The 16,346-nt window shown below is 36.0% G+C and overlaps 2 protein-coding genes and 1 pseudogene across 2 annotated transcripts; all 3 read left to right on the top strand.

The window, feature by feature from the left end:
* The first annotated feature begins 150 nt into the window (after positions 1 to 150).
* On the top strand, positions 151 to 816 carry LOC116121862 (annotated as a pseudogene).
* Positions 817 to 4,139: 3,323 nt separating this feature from the next.
* Positions 4,140 to 5,883, top strand: LOC116121933 (cyclic phosphodiesterase-like). The gene is given in 5 exon segments (XM_031407841.1): positions 4,140 to 4,192; positions 4,228 to 4,581; positions 4,584 to 4,618; positions 4,733 to 4,787; positions 5,572 to 5,883. Coding segments are annotated over 4 exon segments (573 nt in total). The 5' UTR covers positions 4,140 to 4,192; positions 4,228 to 4,304; the 3' UTR covers positions 5,778 to 5,883.
* Positions 5,884 to 11,638: 5,755 nt separating this feature from the next.
* LOC116121942 (integrin-linked protein kinase 1-like) lies at positions 11,639 to 15,479 on the top strand. The gene is made up of 10 exons (XM_031407851.1): positions 11,639 to 12,093; positions 12,178 to 12,252; positions 12,349 to 12,444; positions 12,799 to 12,884; positions 12,964 to 13,084; positions 13,487 to 13,566; positions 14,294 to 14,356; positions 14,463 to 14,569; positions 14,768 to 14,853; positions 15,308 to 15,479. The coding sequence occupies exons 1-10, from the start codon at positions 11,764 to 11,766 to the stop codon at positions 15,431 to 15,433; spliced, it is 1,170 nt and encodes a 389-aa protein (XP_031263711.1). The 5' UTR covers positions 11,639 to 11,763; the 3' UTR covers positions 15,434 to 15,479.
* The last annotated feature ends 867 nt before the right edge of the window (positions 15,480 to 16,346 follow it).

The raw sequence follows: 16,346 nt of genomic DNA, 5'->3' as shown, positions 1-16,346 counted from the left end.
TTTGTCCACTCATCTCACCATTCTCCGCCACCTCATTCCCCATGCATGTCTACGTGCTCTCCCTTTAACCCACCATGTTCCTTCTCTTTCTCTCTATAAACAACTCCATCCTCTTAACAAAACTAACCAACAATTAACTCTGCAGTTTCCATGGCCTCCAGTGACAAGTCCCCGGAACCAACACCGCCCTACGGAGAGCAGCAGCCACCGGGGGCTCCGATGACGATGTATCAGCACTTGCTGGACAAAGGCGCTCAGATGATGCAGTCTTTGAAGCCCATAAAACAGATGAACCAGCATGTGTGCACCTTTGCTTTATATAGCCACGACATGTCTCGCCAGATTGAGACTCACCACTATGTCACCAGACTAAACCAGGACTTCCTCCAGTGCGCTGTTTATGACACTGATGACTCCTCCGGCCGACTCATTGGTAACTAAATTTTACAAATTAATTCTATTTATTTATTTATTTTTATTTGTACATCTCGAAGGTTGATCTTGTTAGAGAATGTTCTGTACAGGAGTGGAGTACATAGTTTCAGATAAGATTTTTGAAGCTTTGCCACCGGAAGAGCAGAAGCTTTGGCACTCTCATGCTTATGAGGTTTTTACTATACTATATATATAATTTTGTAATTTCTTGAGTTTTAATGTAAATGGTGGTTAATCATGAAATTATTGGATGATCTAGATAAAATCAGGCCTCTGGGTTAATCCTCGAGTTCCAGAAATGATAGTGAAACCAGATCTCGAAAATTTGACCAAAATTACGGCAAGTTTTGGTGTACATGGCAGGTGGATAGAGGGAATTAAATGAATATTCACATATAAAGCATGTATATTTGAGGTATTAATTACGTAATGGGTGTGTGCGTGTTAATAATACAATAATAAAAGTGAAGGTGATAAGCTTCCATGGAGCACCGGCACTGATGATGTCCCCAAGGAGTAACTTGGGGATGGTGGATCGGGACTAGTTCAGAAAAGGGATAACCGTACAACATATCAACTGAAGCAATGAAGAGTTCAAGGGTGGAGATTGAAGAACCAGAGTGGATCAATCCACAAGCTGACTACTGAAGCAGCATGGCAAGGGTTTTGCCATCGATATGAGCGGACTCAAATGAAAAAAAGGCTCCCTTCCCATAATATTCATATAATAATGTAATCTTCTTTATGTTGTGTTTTGTGGATCTAGCTATAATACATAAATGTACTAGACATGGTACGCTGTCGTTTTTAATGTATCTGTTCAACTGACTCCTTTTATCACTTTGTGTCTCAAATCTTTCCTGTTAATTTATTTCTCAGGATGTTTCTGTTGATGCGAGATTTGGGGCACCACTAATCAAACGTGGGCAGCGTTGATTGATTAAAAAGCACACGTGCAAATGAATATATAAAGAGAAATAAGCTATAGAACTTTTAAAGTGGTTGGATGCTAGGTAGCAAGTCTACGTCCATGATTTGTATTGATAGTGAATGTGGGTCAGGTCGTAACAGCGGACTGACTTACAGAGGTTTAGAAAAAGTAATGAATTGTTCACAGGAGAGAGAGTGATTTTTGGTAAAAATGGTCGACCCCTAATGAAGGGGTCTTCTTTTCTTATATCAAGCTAAAGCGTGTAATCATCATTAAATCCTTGGGTTGGTGTGATTGTTAGGATTAATCCGGCTTTATGTCCCATCACCTTCTTCCCAAGCTGACTTAGCATGGTTTACAGCATGGAAATGGACGCGTGGGAGCTCCATATCGTTTGGCAGGCCTGACGTGTGTTTGATGTTTGACGGGAGCAGGTCATCCTCCACGTGACCCTCCCACGTCAGCCCTTACTTTCCCAGGCATAACAGTTTCTATTTTTTAGACATATTGTTAGCTGTTTAATTCCATTGAAGTGGCAAATAATTAATACACATTCGATTATTGATATGGATATCTGTTTGATTGTACGCGAGAAGCATAATTCAATTGAAATTTCAATTGACAAAGTGAAAATAAAAAATACGATTTCCAAGAAGGTTCTCCCAGGCACTGACACCCTCATATTACTTTTGGGGGTTTTATTGTTAGTTTTGAAACCTGTAGGGGTTAACAGAAATAGGGGGTTCTAAAAAATTTCGAAGCGGTATCACAACATGTCACGTACACATATAAACTTTTTGAGTAATACTAGCCTTACAAAGAGGCATATAAAAAGACAAATCCAGCCCTTAAAATTTATAATTGCCTCTCCCTCTCTCTTTTTCCCTTCTTTTAAGGGCTGAATTTGTCTTTTTGTATGTCTCTTTCCAAGGCTAGTATTACTCAAACTTTTTTCCTTTTGAAAATAGTTAACAACTTTTTTCCACCATAAAAAGGCTAATGGACACTTTCCTCCTCAAACTTCTAGTATTTAAACCCGAAACAAAATTTTGTTAGTAATTTTCATTGTGAGGAAGGGTAAGATGGTCAAAAGTTCCTACCGAAGAAGAAGAAAGGAAAAATGACGACGCATGTTAATAAGAAATGGCACACGTTAGCAGCGTCATAGCCGACAGTTTTCATCGTTTTCTGGCCAATCCTAACATTCAAAATCACTTCCAAGACTACCCATAAAATCCTCATTACCTCCTCTGCAAGCCCAAGCCTCCATTTGCCATCAGCACTCACCATTTCCAACCACCACCTCCATTCGCACAGTTGAATCTTTAAGCTAGATTTCTGGTTGATTTTTTTGCCAGAAATTCCCCTAAACACCACCATCACACTCCCCACAACTCACTCTACAAAACCCTTACCTCCATCACCATCCCTTACTCGCTGATCACTGACCATGCACCACATGACCTTTCAACTTCCAAGCCGATTGTCGATCATTTTTGGTGTCGGAAATCTACCATGAAACCACCACCAAAATCCCCATCCTCCCCTCTCCAAAACCCCTAACAGCCTTGACCCTATTTGCTCGCCGATCACCACCATCCTCTTCCTAGGGTTTTGGTTGCATGATGAACTTGGGGTGTGTTTGATTGATGAAATTAAGCAAAATCGGAGGTTGATTTGCCAATTGCATGTCATTCGCCATTCTCTATCACCTAGAGTTTCACTATTCGTCGTTCATCGTTTTTCACAGTGTCAATGGCGAGAAAGTAGTATTTTCGTTTTCACAATGAAAATTATTGTATTTTCTACCCTAACAAGAGAGAAACATAATATTTAGTAGGGGTGTTCAAAAGAACCGATTGGAACCGGAATCGGCGGGTGCTCGACGTTTGGTTCCAGTTCCTACCCGGAATTGGATGTCAATGGGTAGGTTCTGGTTCCAAATTCTTGAAACTGTTACTGTGCGGTTTCAGTTTCGATTCCTATAGTTAGGAACCGGGAACCGAGACTAAAGAGTAGGAGGGTTAATAAAAACTTTTATAGAAAAAATAATGTGAATACATTTATATTTATATTTCATAACATTTAAAGTTAGTTTGACTTTTGAGAATCTATTTTTACAAAGTAATGGAGTTTGTGATTTTGAATTTATAATTTGTAATTTTATTTTTGTTAACAAGTGCCGGGGGGGGGGGTGATATTGGTAAGTTTTTAAGAGTTTTTTTGCCATTTTAAAAACTTTTGGGGGTCATGTAATTTTATAGAATACCTAGAATTGGAATCAGAACCATTGTTACAGGTTTCAGTTCTGGGTACCTAGGAACCGGAACCGTCGGTTCTGGTTTCGATTCTAAATTTTAAGGAACTGTCGGTTCCGGTTCCTTCAAAAAATGTAGGGTACCTAGAACTGAATATCCCTAATAATTAGACACTAAAGTGGTATTTTAAAAGTAAAAGGGTGAGAAATTGCTTTAAGCTTTTTTTTGGGTGGGAAAAAATCTAACTCTTGAAAAATAAGCAAATAAATCCGACTCCCATTTTTTAATTTCTCGGCGATGTAATCTTTTACTAGATCTTCCAGATGGACGATCAAGATCATGTCTACACATTAAACACCCGAGTCCCGACATCTCTATAACAATCGCTTAAAATTCCTCCACGTCTTCAGCATATTCTTTATGCCCCTTTCCATGTGCCATCGTCTTCACGGCTCCCGTTGCCATTTTTAAACGCCTCGAAAAAGCTCACGCCTCCTCAACAACTCCTTCAAAATTCGTTTTTTAATCTATTTTCTGAATTATTTAAACGAAATAAAAAATGGGTTCATCTCAATTTGTCCGTTATTGCAGTCTCATGAATGTTCTCAGATCTTTTCTTCATTAGATTCCTAGCATTTCTGGGTGTTCTCGGCTTCTCTCTCTTCGTTTTCTCAATCACCATGGATGTTCCCACAACTACCGTCGCATCAGACGAATCTCAGAAGAATGATTATTCGGTGTGGGCGGCTCCGCCGGAGGATGTGATACCGAGAATCAAGAAGTTGATGGAGGGTCTACGATCCGAGTTCGGCGGGCCCCAGTTCGAGCCGCATATGACTGTCGTTGGGTTGGTCAGTCTGACGAAGGATGATGCGTTGGCCAAGTTTAAAGCAGCTTGCGATGGGCTCAAGACTTATAATTGTAGTGTGGATCGTGTGGCCACTGTGACTTTCTTTTACCGTGTGTTTATTTGCTCATTCATCCAACGACTGAGGTAATCTCCCCCCCCCCCCCCCCCCCCCCCCCTTTTTTTTTTTTTTTTTTTTTGTAGTGTTTATGCCAAGTCAATTGAATAATTTATTAACTATAATTGGGATTTTGTTTTCAGGTGGTGGAAGCTAGTGCAAAGTCCAGTAGCACTTTTGGGTTCAAGTCCTCTACACGTAAGATGTTTACCCTTTTGCATTTGTTTAAAGCTTTTTCTTTTGCCCATTAGGTGAAAGAAACATCCAAATTGTCATTCTACACAAAACTTCGTATAAATGCTAAAAGAAGAAAGAGGGGGGGTGGGGTGGGGGGGAGGGACTGTTTGTATTGTGGAAGTTTAGGAAAAGCTGATAATTCATCTGTTTAGGAAATAGTACATATATGCTGGGGACAGCTAGTTATAATTTCTTAAAAGTCATAACATGTATGAATGACATGCTATATGTTAACCAAAATGATGTTGTGGATAAGCTGAACATGTTATTTCTGATGGCGTTAATGGGATTTTGCTCCTGTAAAGGACATTTTTATCTTTAATTATGATACTCGATCTTGATTAGCTGAATCCTCTTCTTCCATTCTACCCTATCTAGAATCATTCGTTCTTTCTATTTTATCTGGCAAATCCTATTTTCAGTAATTCTACTGGCATAAGTTCTCCACCACAAGCTTCTGTATTTCATAAATGTTCAAGATTGTATCTAATTGTTAACTTCTTGCCCATCACTTCACTTCATGCCCCGTGTACCTTAAAGATGAACCCTTTTATTACTTGATGTGGCATTTATGAAATGTTATCTACTACTTCTTGGATCTATGTTACTTGCTGAGATCATTTAACTACAATTTTGTTTCTTAAGGTTAACCTTTCAATTTTAAATTTTTGAAACTCTAATACATGCTTTTATTCTGGAATGAGTAATTGTGTTTTAATAATGAAAGCCTTGCATAATCTTGCAGCTTACATGCCGCATATAAGCCTGCTTTATGGGGACCTGACGGACGAAGAGAAGAAAAAAGCTCAAGAAAAAGCTTACTCTCTTGATGAGAGCATCGACCAACTAAGCTTCCCAATTACTCGCCTTCAATTGTGGAAAACACCCACTTCGGATAACACTCTCACATCTTGGGAGAAGATTGCTGAATACAATCTCAGCCCCAATTAACTTTTCTTCAACTCCTTAATTGAAATAACTTGCAGCAAGATCCACCATACTGGTGATCTTCTTCAGGTTGTTGCATACAGTCTATTAATAGAACTCTCCATGCTGTCTGCTTTCTGTAATAAATGCAGCTTATAATGTACTTATCTGGTTATCTAATGCATGCATATATCATTAAATAAGTGTCACTAGCTGCAATTACTTATGTGGTGGTTTGTGGTGCAAGGTTTTGAAACCCGACCCCACTGGTGATCTAGAAAGTTTGAAATCTTGCAAACAATCCCCTGAAAAATGATGAATCAGTCCCTACAGGTTTGAAATCTAGCAATCACACCCCTGTGACAGTTAAGGCTTTGATTTTTCCGGTCAAATTTTGGCTGATTTCGGTGGCCAAAATTCAATCCGACACCACTGCTTGAACCACCGGCCTCTACTCTACAAAACCCCTTTAACTCCAACATTTGGTAACCCCCTATTCGCTAGTCATGACTCGCATATACTTTTGCGATTAGGTTGATTTTCCTAACCAAATTTCAGCTAATTTCGGTGTCCAAAATTCACTCCAACGCCACCTCTTGAACCACCGGTCTCCACTCTACAAAAGTCTTCTTACCTTGCTACTTGGTAGCCTCTCGTTCGCAGGTAGTCAATTTAGGAATTTTGGTGATAGTTGAATTTTGCAACCCGGCCCAGCGGTGAAGCTCCCGGGTTTGGGTTGAACTAGTTCAACCGGTCAGGCCGGGTTTTAAAACCTTGTTGTGGTTGTTAAAAAGCTCGGAAGTTTTGTGCAGCCAAATGGAAGATAAAAATGAAGAAAATTGAAGATATTTTGTGCTAAAGAATAAAGATTGCGAAAAGTTTTATATCATTACAGTAGAGGTGATAACCGGAATCTTAAAGTCGACCAATTCACTCCAATGACTAAAAATACAAGGCTTTATTCAGCTAAAAAACAAGTTCTGATATGCAATAACTTCCCCTTTGGGAGATGAAATGATCCTGATGGTCAAATATAGTGTGTAATTACTAATTAGTAAATTATTACTAACTCTTTTCTTTTTTCTTTTTCTTTTTTAATTTGTTCATTTGATCAATACACAAGCAGATGAATTTCTTTGAATTCTCTAGCTCAATTCCAACCTCTTTTTCGTTTTGTATCTATCCATAAACTTAAATTAAGTTAATTAAGACTCTAAAAGATCATTGTAGGGAATAGAATCTTCACGAATTATATATTTGATATCATTAATTAAATTTTGATTATAAGATAAATTTTGATCATGTATAATCATCTCACAAGATACATTCAATTTAAGTTCATTGGAATATAATTAATTAGACTAGGATAGAGAGGTAAATTAACTTTACTCTTATACAATGATCTCATAGAACACGTATCATTTAAGTTAATTGGAGTATGTTGAAGGGAGTTATATAAAATGGTCTCACATCACAAGTTAATTAGATTAAAAGGTAAATTCAGGAAATTTTATAGACTCTACTAGACCTGGCAAAATAGGTGGGTATGGTCGGGTTTAATGGGTGCAAGTTCAAAAGAGATTGATTTAACATGGTCTTATATTTTAGACCCGTACCCCACTCTATACAGCTACGAGTGGGTCTACACTCCAATTTTTTCTTTTTTACAGTTATACCCCACAATTTCTACCGACTCTACTACATACAATATCAAATTGTATTTGGGGTAGCCTCCTAAGCAGAGAGATTGTAATTCTCATAAGCTCAAAAAATGGATAAGCAAATTTCTAGAAAAGATGTGAACATGGGCGGTTCTATGCCTATACAGATGCATAATTTGTGGGATTTAACGTTCAGGTTTTTGCTTGGCCATTAATTTTGATAGACTCATTGGAGAATCCTCCCCGGTCCAGAGAAGTCAAAACACCAAATATATTTCAAACACTAACAAACATAGAATTACAATAAAACTTGTGGTACCCAAAATTCCAGTTTAGAGATCAAGTTTGATTCAATCTATCTAATTATTTCTCATGTGCTCTCAACGATATAACCCATGTTCAATAATGGCACTGTATCACTGAAATGGTACTTCATCTGTCTGTATCCTCTTGAGCAATCTTTAGTTGGCAGTTTCATGAAAATCTCTTTCTCACAGTAGCAAGATTCGCCTACAGATGAAATCACGGACAGCAGGATTCAAAGCTGCACTGCCCTCTCACACTGCTGATCAATGTGATGAGAAAGACCCAAAAGAGTCTAGGGATATGTCCAGCTTTTTTAACGGCCTCTGGCTAGCCCTATGCATTGGTGGAGCAATTAGTTCAACTCTCATTTTTTGGATTCAAGATAGGGGATTTGGCCTCTGTACTACAGCTATACTCTTGGCTGTGATAATTTTTGGAGTTGGGTTGCCACTATACCGATTCCAAGTTGTTCAAGGGACTAGTGCTATCAAAGAGATTTTACAGGTTTAAATCTGTAATCATGTTAGTATATACAAACTATCCAACGAAGTAATATGCATTACTTATTATTACTGTTATTTTATTGATGTGTTTATCAGCATTTACTATAAAGAGACTATTATTATTGTGCTTTTGTGGTTAAAGAGATACTGTATACCCCTTATTTATACTATTTTAAAAGTGATCTTAGGTGTGAAATGACTTTCATGCATCACGACACCACTGCGGATAACAATTTTAAATCTTGAGAGAAGATTGCTGTACGCAATCTCAGCCCCAATTAACTTTTCTTCCACTCATTAATTGGGCACAGTTCATAAATAGTACGCTGCATGTTACCTTTAATAAATGCAGCTGATATGTTGTTATCGGGTTATTAAATGCATCATAATGTCATTCTGTTTCTCCAGCTAATCACTTATGCACTTTTACGCGGTGGTTGTAGATTTTGTGCAGTTAAATTGGAGATAAAATGAAGAAAACTATTATGTATGAGAATTTGACGACAATGACAGGATAAATAGTAAAAAATAAGTTTGTAAATTTAGCCATAAATTTTGGATATAAGAAAAATATAATACGGATATATATGAATTTAATATAATATATTATTAATAATATATTTTAAAAAATATGATAATATCAATCTTAATTTTAATATTTTTCATAAACTATCTTACTAAAATTAATATATCATTTTAAATACAAATATTAATTAATCAATAACCATTAGACATAATAATACAACACAATATATAACTGAGATTTATATTATAGTTTCCAGACTCAAACATAATATATAACTGAGATTTATATTATAGTTTCTAGACTCAAACACAATATATAGTTAAGATTTAATTATAGTCTCAAATCAAACGCATAATAAAACCACAATTCAAAGTCGAACTAGAGCTCCAAACAAATAATATAAATAAATAATATAACCAAGATTCAAATTATATTTTATAACAGAAACTTACCTTAGTTAGTAAATACGGGTACAATAAAAAAAGGGTACAGAAATTTTACAAGTATCATTTGATAAATGATGAAAAATACGATTATAAAAATTTGGCAAAAATTCGGATACAGGAATAATTCATGAATAAAACATTTGAGACATATAGTTCGCGAATAATATAACTGGGTTGATAAAATACGTGAATTTATGAATAATACGTAAATTATATGATTGGACATATAATTTGTGTTTTATTGGCAAATTTATTAAATAAGCTATCCGCTCAAAGGTTGAATTACAGTTTTCAATATGACAAAAGTAAAAAAAGGTTTGTGAAATGTTTTTATATCATTATAGTATATGTGATAATTGGAACTTGAACATCAACTATTTCACTCCTCTGACTAGAAATCAATGTTTTTATACCCAAACCGGGCTTTGTTCGACCGGTTGGTTGAACCATTGATGTCATGCTGGCATCAGCATGATATAATAAAATTTAAAAACTTTTCTCCGCTTGGACAGAATGATGAATATTGGCTTGAGGGAACAGGGTTGTTCTTGCCTAGAACGGTTTGGAGGACAAACAAACAACCATTCATTCTCTTAAAACCGGCATCCTGCTTCAAAACGTTCTTTGACTCCGACAATTAAACCGTGGTTCGACTCTGTTCCCACCAGTTCAACCTCAAGTCAATCCGATCCAATGGATAAAACGAGTTTTAGCCATTCAATGAATCAGATTAATGATCGATTTCTGATCGGACTGACCGATCCAATCCAAGTTTTAAAACCATGCTAGAAATACAAGGTTTTATTAAGCTAGACAACAAGTTCTTAAATGTTCTAATTTCCCATTTGTCTGTGGGGCTGACGAAATGATCCGGATGGTCAAATATAGGCCTTATTTCTCATTCGCGTAGGAACTGGGAAGGGCAGAAGCAGATGTCTTCCTTGTGTCGACATTGACTTTAGATATATAAAACTGGGTTTGGTTCAATTAGGAAATAATTGGGGTTAATCAACCAAACGAAAAGTTAATAAAGTCCAAACAAAAAGGAAAAGTAATGTAAAATATTCTTGCACCACGCATATCATATAAGTTAAATAGATAGAGAAGTAAATTTGGACGCACATATAAACTCTACTATACATATATTGTTTTACGTTTAAATTAAAAGCAATAATAGAGAATTCAATCTTACATTACATCACATTGAATCCTAAGCAGAGAGGCTCTAATTCTCCTAAGGATAAGCACAAATCTAGAACAGATGTGAACCTGGGCAGGTCTATCCAGATTCCAGATTTCTGGGATTTGACCTTCAGGTTTTTTCTTGCCCGATAAGGATCCATTGACAGTTGGGGTTACTGATAGGAGATTCAGAATCCTTCTCCCCCCAGACAAAGTCAAAACACCAAATATGTTCAAACACCAACACAAATACAATTACAATGAAAAACTCAAATTTATGATACCCAAAGAGATCAAATTTGATTTGATCCATCTGATTATTTCTCACGTGTTCTAAACGATATGAACTCATGCTCAATAACCAATAGTCAACGCATCTACATCTCTCAGGAATGGCTGGAGCTTACTGTAAAGGCCAGCCAAATAAAGACTTAGTCAAAATCTCATCCGGATATCTGATTAATTTAGAAGCCTTTACCGCATATAGCAGTAATCTTCTCGACAGAATCTCCTCTAAACAATTCCCACTAGCTGCCATTCTTAATAAATACATTGAACAGTGAATTTACCCACATGCTCAAAGTCAAGACAAATTTGAACTGGTATAAAAGAATCACTCAAAATGAGAAAAAAAAACCCCACCTCGTCTATGTATATTAAATTATCCAATTTGATACCAAACTACCAACTAAACACAGTTTTTCTTTTAACTTGTTGGAGAATTCAAGCAAGCCATGTACACAACATGATTTAGTATAATTCTTTCTTGATTCAAGATAGGATATTCCCTTTTCCAAAACGTCAAGTTCTGAACTTTGAACCAATTCTATTTTCCACTTTCGTCTGTCGACATCACATCAGCCCTCTTATTTGGGCAAGAATTAAGATAAGTATCAAAAGCTGTCCTCAAAAATAAAATGGTTAAAGTCAAGGGTTAAAAGCGGACTAAAACACGTGGGAACCGACACTTTAATCTTTTATCAACTACTAATCACGTGTTCAACTAATGAAACGACACCGTTATCCAACTCTGTTAAAAAAAATTTGAACAGTAATGATCATACGTGTGCGGTTCAGATCCGGTGCGCCGTAAACACTCTCGTGTAGGTTAGTCAACTACTTCTTACATTGCGCCGGCTACGCGTATGCCGTAATTAAAAATATTCTATTCGACGCGCTTTAAGCGCGTGGTCTCACCTTATCCCTACATCGTCAACGTCAACCTTACCTACCTGGCTGCCTTATATATCACTGTGAAACTTCAAAACGCATACTAAAAACGTTACTCAAATCGCTGATCATAACGGTTAAATCCTTTTTCTCTTTGAACTCGATCTTAATTAGATTTTAAGCTTTTAAAAGAACAATCTTTGCGTAATTTTGTTAATGAGTATGGAGACGAAGGCGCCGGCGAGGACGACCCTGTTAAAGCAGTCGTCGTTAGCTCCGGATCGGCAGCGGAAGGAGGCGGAGCTGATTGACGGCGAAGACGACGGCGGGAACATCAAGCCGGAGGTGAGTTTGATGTACTTGGCCAATGAGCGTGACTTGGAAGGCATCAACGAGCTCTTAGATTCCGGCATCGATGTAAATTTTCGTGATATTGATGACCGTACGGCTCTCCACGTGGCGGCGTGCCAGGGCTTCACAGAGGTTGTCGAATTGTTGCTCCAACGTGGTGCTGACGTGGACCCCAAAGATCGTTGGGGCAGCTCGGTGAGTGAAGTTTTGACATAATGAGGCTTTACTGTGGTACTGTTTCCGGTAATGTTACCGACTTGACTAATGTTGGTTAAACAGCCCCTTTCAGATGCTATATATTATAAAAACCATGATGTGATTCAACTTTTGGAGAAGCATGGAGCAAAACCTCTGGTATGTTTTAGTTTTAGTTTGACTTAATGGTTTCAAATTGTTATGAGCATAATTTTATACTCTGTTTTAATTTTATCTTTGATTTAATGTGTGTAGATGGCTCCAATGCATGTCAATCACGCCCGTGAAGTTCCGGAGTACGAAATTGATGCTCATGAACTTGATTTTACGAATAGTGTTGATATTACTAAGGTGATTTTTTTCCCCCTTTTGATATGATTTTATTTATATGCCTTTCCGAACTTGTATATGCTTGTTTCTGGTGCTAAGTCATTATTGGAGATATTATTTCTTTCAAAACTGTTATGCCATGAATCATGGGTTGCTTAATGATGCCCAGAAATTATGGAAAAAAGAAAATTGATGAAGTAATTCGTTTGAAAAATGAAATGTAGGAATTTTGGTACTTGCTATAAGTGTTGGAAGATAGCTTATGATTGACTGACTTCTGGAATGCTGCAATTTTATTATTTTTATTCTTGCTTGAAAATACATAAGAATATGCAGCTAGGAATTATTGAAGGGTTATTGTGAAATATGTTGCAGGGGACTTTCCGTATGGCATCATGGCGTGGAATTCAAGTTGCTGTAAAAAGGCTCCCAGAGGAAGTGATTACTGATGAAGATAAAGTGTAGGTTATTCATAAATTAAGAAAGTTCCTTTCTTTTTTGACATGACTCCATCCTCTCAAAGCGGTTGATTTGTTGCAGGAGGGCATTTAGGGATGAGCTTGCATTGCTTCAAAAGATTCGACATCCAAATGTAGTCCAATTTCTGGGTGCTGTAACACAAAGTAGTCCAATGATGATTGTGACAGAATATTTACCTAAGGTCTTTCCTTAACCTTCGATTCATTAGCATATAGTAAAGCTATTTAGAGAATGTATGAAGTCATTGCTTTTTCCTTTTCTGGATCTTTGATGTGTCTTCATTTTAACTTTTTCACTATTAGGCTCTCCTGCTGTTTTACAAATTCTAGTGATTGTTAATGTTGAGAGTGATATTTCCAAATTTTTCTGCTTGAAAACTTATGAGTGAAACATGTCACATGTTGGAGAAACAATGACCAATTTATTGCTGTTGAATTCCTATGTTGCATCTTTACTGCTTTTGCCACTGGATTTAATCCCATTGTATAAAAAGGAAAATTACAGCAGAAACTACTCAATAAAAGTTTGTTTCACAGCTTATCTTGAAGCTTCTTTGTTTTCAAATCTTATTTCCATGTTACAGGGAGATCTTCGTGCATTCTTGAAAAGAAAAGGAGCACTGAAACAATCGATAGCTGTGAGATTCGCACTTGATATTGCAAGGTTGCTACTTTATTATTGCGGTGAACTTTACTCTCACTTTTGGACATGCCTTTTACTGACAATTTTGTATAGAGAATAAGGTTTCGCATGGCCATTAACATCAAGGTCTTATGGTTTTATAGAGTGAAGTATGGCAACAAACTTTTTTGCCAATTTGATGAGATACTAGCATACAGAATTCTTGTACCTCCTGTCAGGCAAATTTTAAGATTTTTGGCTTAAAATCTAGTTTTTAGAGTTGGCTTTCAAATACTTTACTTTTCTGAAGGTAGAGGAACAGGCCTCTCAAATCTATTTAGACAGAGAAAGAATGCCGTCCAACTACTTATGTGTGTTTCAAGCTTATATTTGATAGATATAGTCTAACTTGCCAAAATGTTTCAGTTTTCAAAATTTAACCCTTGGTGTACAGATTCTCTAACTCAATGATTCTAGAGAAATTTTAGAACTTGATAATCTCATCTTTGCTTCATCATTTGAAGGGGACAAGCAATGGTAGTACGTAAGTTTAAACCCTTATTATAAAATTTTAGATGGTGCTGAAAGGAATGTCAAAGAGCATAACTTTAAGATACAGATGCAGAAAAGAACTGTGGCTTAAAATAATGCATTCATTTATCTAATATCCTTTATTTTCTGTGAATTGCTTGACTCCTGGAGTTATCTGGAAAATTATTTCATTCTTTGGAGTTTAGCTGAAACATTATCATGTCTATCAAATTTGCAGGGGAATGAATTATTTGCATGAGAATAAACCAGCACCAATTATTCACCGTGATCTTGAACCTTCGTGAGTTCTTTTTCAACATGATATTGTCTTTCCTAGGTAAAATATTTGTCTGCCTCAGTTTTCTGATGTTAGCTCCTTTCTTTGTTGCTTACTGGGAAGCTACCAGAAATATATTGCGGGATGATTCTGGACATCTGAAAGTTGCAGACTTTGGAGTTAGCAAGTTGCTTACAGTCAAAGAAGATAGACCCCTAATTTGTGAAGACGCTTCGTGTTAGTGCCGCTTCTTTTCATGATCTTCCTATACTCATTTCATTTGAAATTCATTGCTAAACTGTCATTTCTTTCCAGTACCATTATGTAGAGTTACTTTCTCTTCATTGATTAAAATTGATCTGTAGTTTATCATATTAGCTGAAGTTAAAATTGTAGGTTTTAGATTGTAAGTGAAATATTATTTGTCATCAACAGGTCGGTACGTGGCTCCAGAGGTTTTCAGAAATGAAGAGTATGATACCAAAGTAGATGTATTCTCATTTGCTTTAATTTTACAGGAGGTAAATTCTATTATTCTTTACCAGTGGACTTAAACAATGCAGAAAGAGTTGACTGTTTGTTTGATAGGTATCATTATCTTCATATGCAAATTAATGTCTTTGGAATTGAGGCTAACATCATCACTCAGTTGTTTTAAATAATTAGTTCTAAATTCTAATAATATTTCCCCCACAAATTGATTAATTAATTTCACCTGACATTTCTTCCTTTCCATTCCATATTATATTTGTACAGTATTAAGTTAGAAGTTTGTAAAAGGCTTACTGGTTGTGATTAGAAACTTTTAGCCACTTAAAGGTTCCTTTGCCTTCTATAAAATTCTTTTATTTATTTATAGTTTTCTTTTGGATGAAGGTAGAAGCAGCTGTTTTAAGGTTCTGAGCCTTATGGCTTATGTTTTTGCTCATGATGATTCCATTTAGAATAATTCATGTTTTTGTTATGCTGTATCAGATGATTGAAGGTTACCCGCCGTTTTGCATGAAGCAAGATGATGAAGTACCTAAAGCATATGTTGCTAGAGAGCGTCCACCTTTTAAAGCTCCTGCAAAGCGTTATGCACATGGACTTAAAGAGTAAGTTCTACATATATTGTTAGATGCACATTCTAAGTTGTACTTAATACTTTTATGATAAATAACATGGCTATGTTCTAGCTTATTTTTTCAACTTTCTATAGAGAACATTTTTTTTTTTTTTTTTTTGGTTTTATAGATCTGCATTTTGTTATTCATATTATCTGTCATAAAAAAGATTTTGAAATGAAATTTTTTTTATGCTAGTTGAAAACTTCATTCTTGTTTTCTAGTCTATGGTTTAAGAATCTAAAAACCTTATTTCTTAGTTTAGTGTAGATGTGTACGTTGACCTAACTATTTAGAATGGTGAACAGTCAGACACAATTAACAAAAACTGTGTTTCTCTTCTTATTCTGCATTATTTGAAAGAAGTTGAGGCAAAATGTAGAAGTAGACTTCACTTACAAGATCGTTTATCATGATTATGAATAGGAGATTGAGCTGAAATTAATAGCCTAAATCTTCATAAGTAAAAGAAAGAAAAAAGTTACGTTTAGATCCACAAGGACTTTGAAACCATGCCAAAAGGAAAAAGGAACAGATGTAAAGCATGGACATAATTTATATTTCTTATTTTCTGCTGGAAATCATGGACTCATAAACTTAATAATGCAGAATTATTTTTCGCTTTTTTTTCTGGTTCATGAATGCTTTCTTTGCTCTCTCATACAGTGTCGGACATCATAAATGTAATTTATATTTCAGGAGGTATGAGATTATATAGAGTTAAATATCTAACTTATCCTAAAGATAAACATGTGCCAGGCAATGCTCGGACGCCCTTAGCTTTTTGATAAATATGGTGATGTCATCTGTACAAAAATCTGTGCTCTCTGTATATCCTTATCTATTTAAATTTCCTGGAATGCAAATTCTTTGTGGTTTCATAACCAAATTTTATTTTTATTTTTATC

Source organism: Pistacia vera, unplaced genomic scaffold (assembly GCF_008641045.1).
Source record: "Pistacia vera cultivar Batoury unplaced genomic scaffold, PisVer_v2 Contig129, whole genome shotgun sequence".
NCBI classification, from domain to species: domain Eukaryota; kingdom Viridiplantae; phylum Streptophyta; class Magnoliopsida; order Sapindales; family Anacardiaceae; genus Pistacia; species Pistacia vera.
Note: the sequence above shows the minus strand (reverse complement) of the source record. Positions and strands in the feature narration are given on the sequence as shown.

Coding starts and splice junctions, on each gene's coding strand:
- LOC116121942 (XM_031407851.1), top strand. CDS start 11,764: ATGAGTATGGAGACGAAGGCGCCGGCGAGGACGACCCTGTTAAAGCAG. Junction 12,094..12,177: donor AAGATCGTTGGGGCAGCTCG/GTGAGTGAAGTT, acceptor TTGGTTAAACAG/CCCCTTTCAGATGCTATATA. Junction 14,854..15,307: donor TTGCTTTAATTTTACAGGAG/GTAAATTCTATT, acceptor ATGCTGTATCAG/ATGATTGAAGGTTACCCGCC.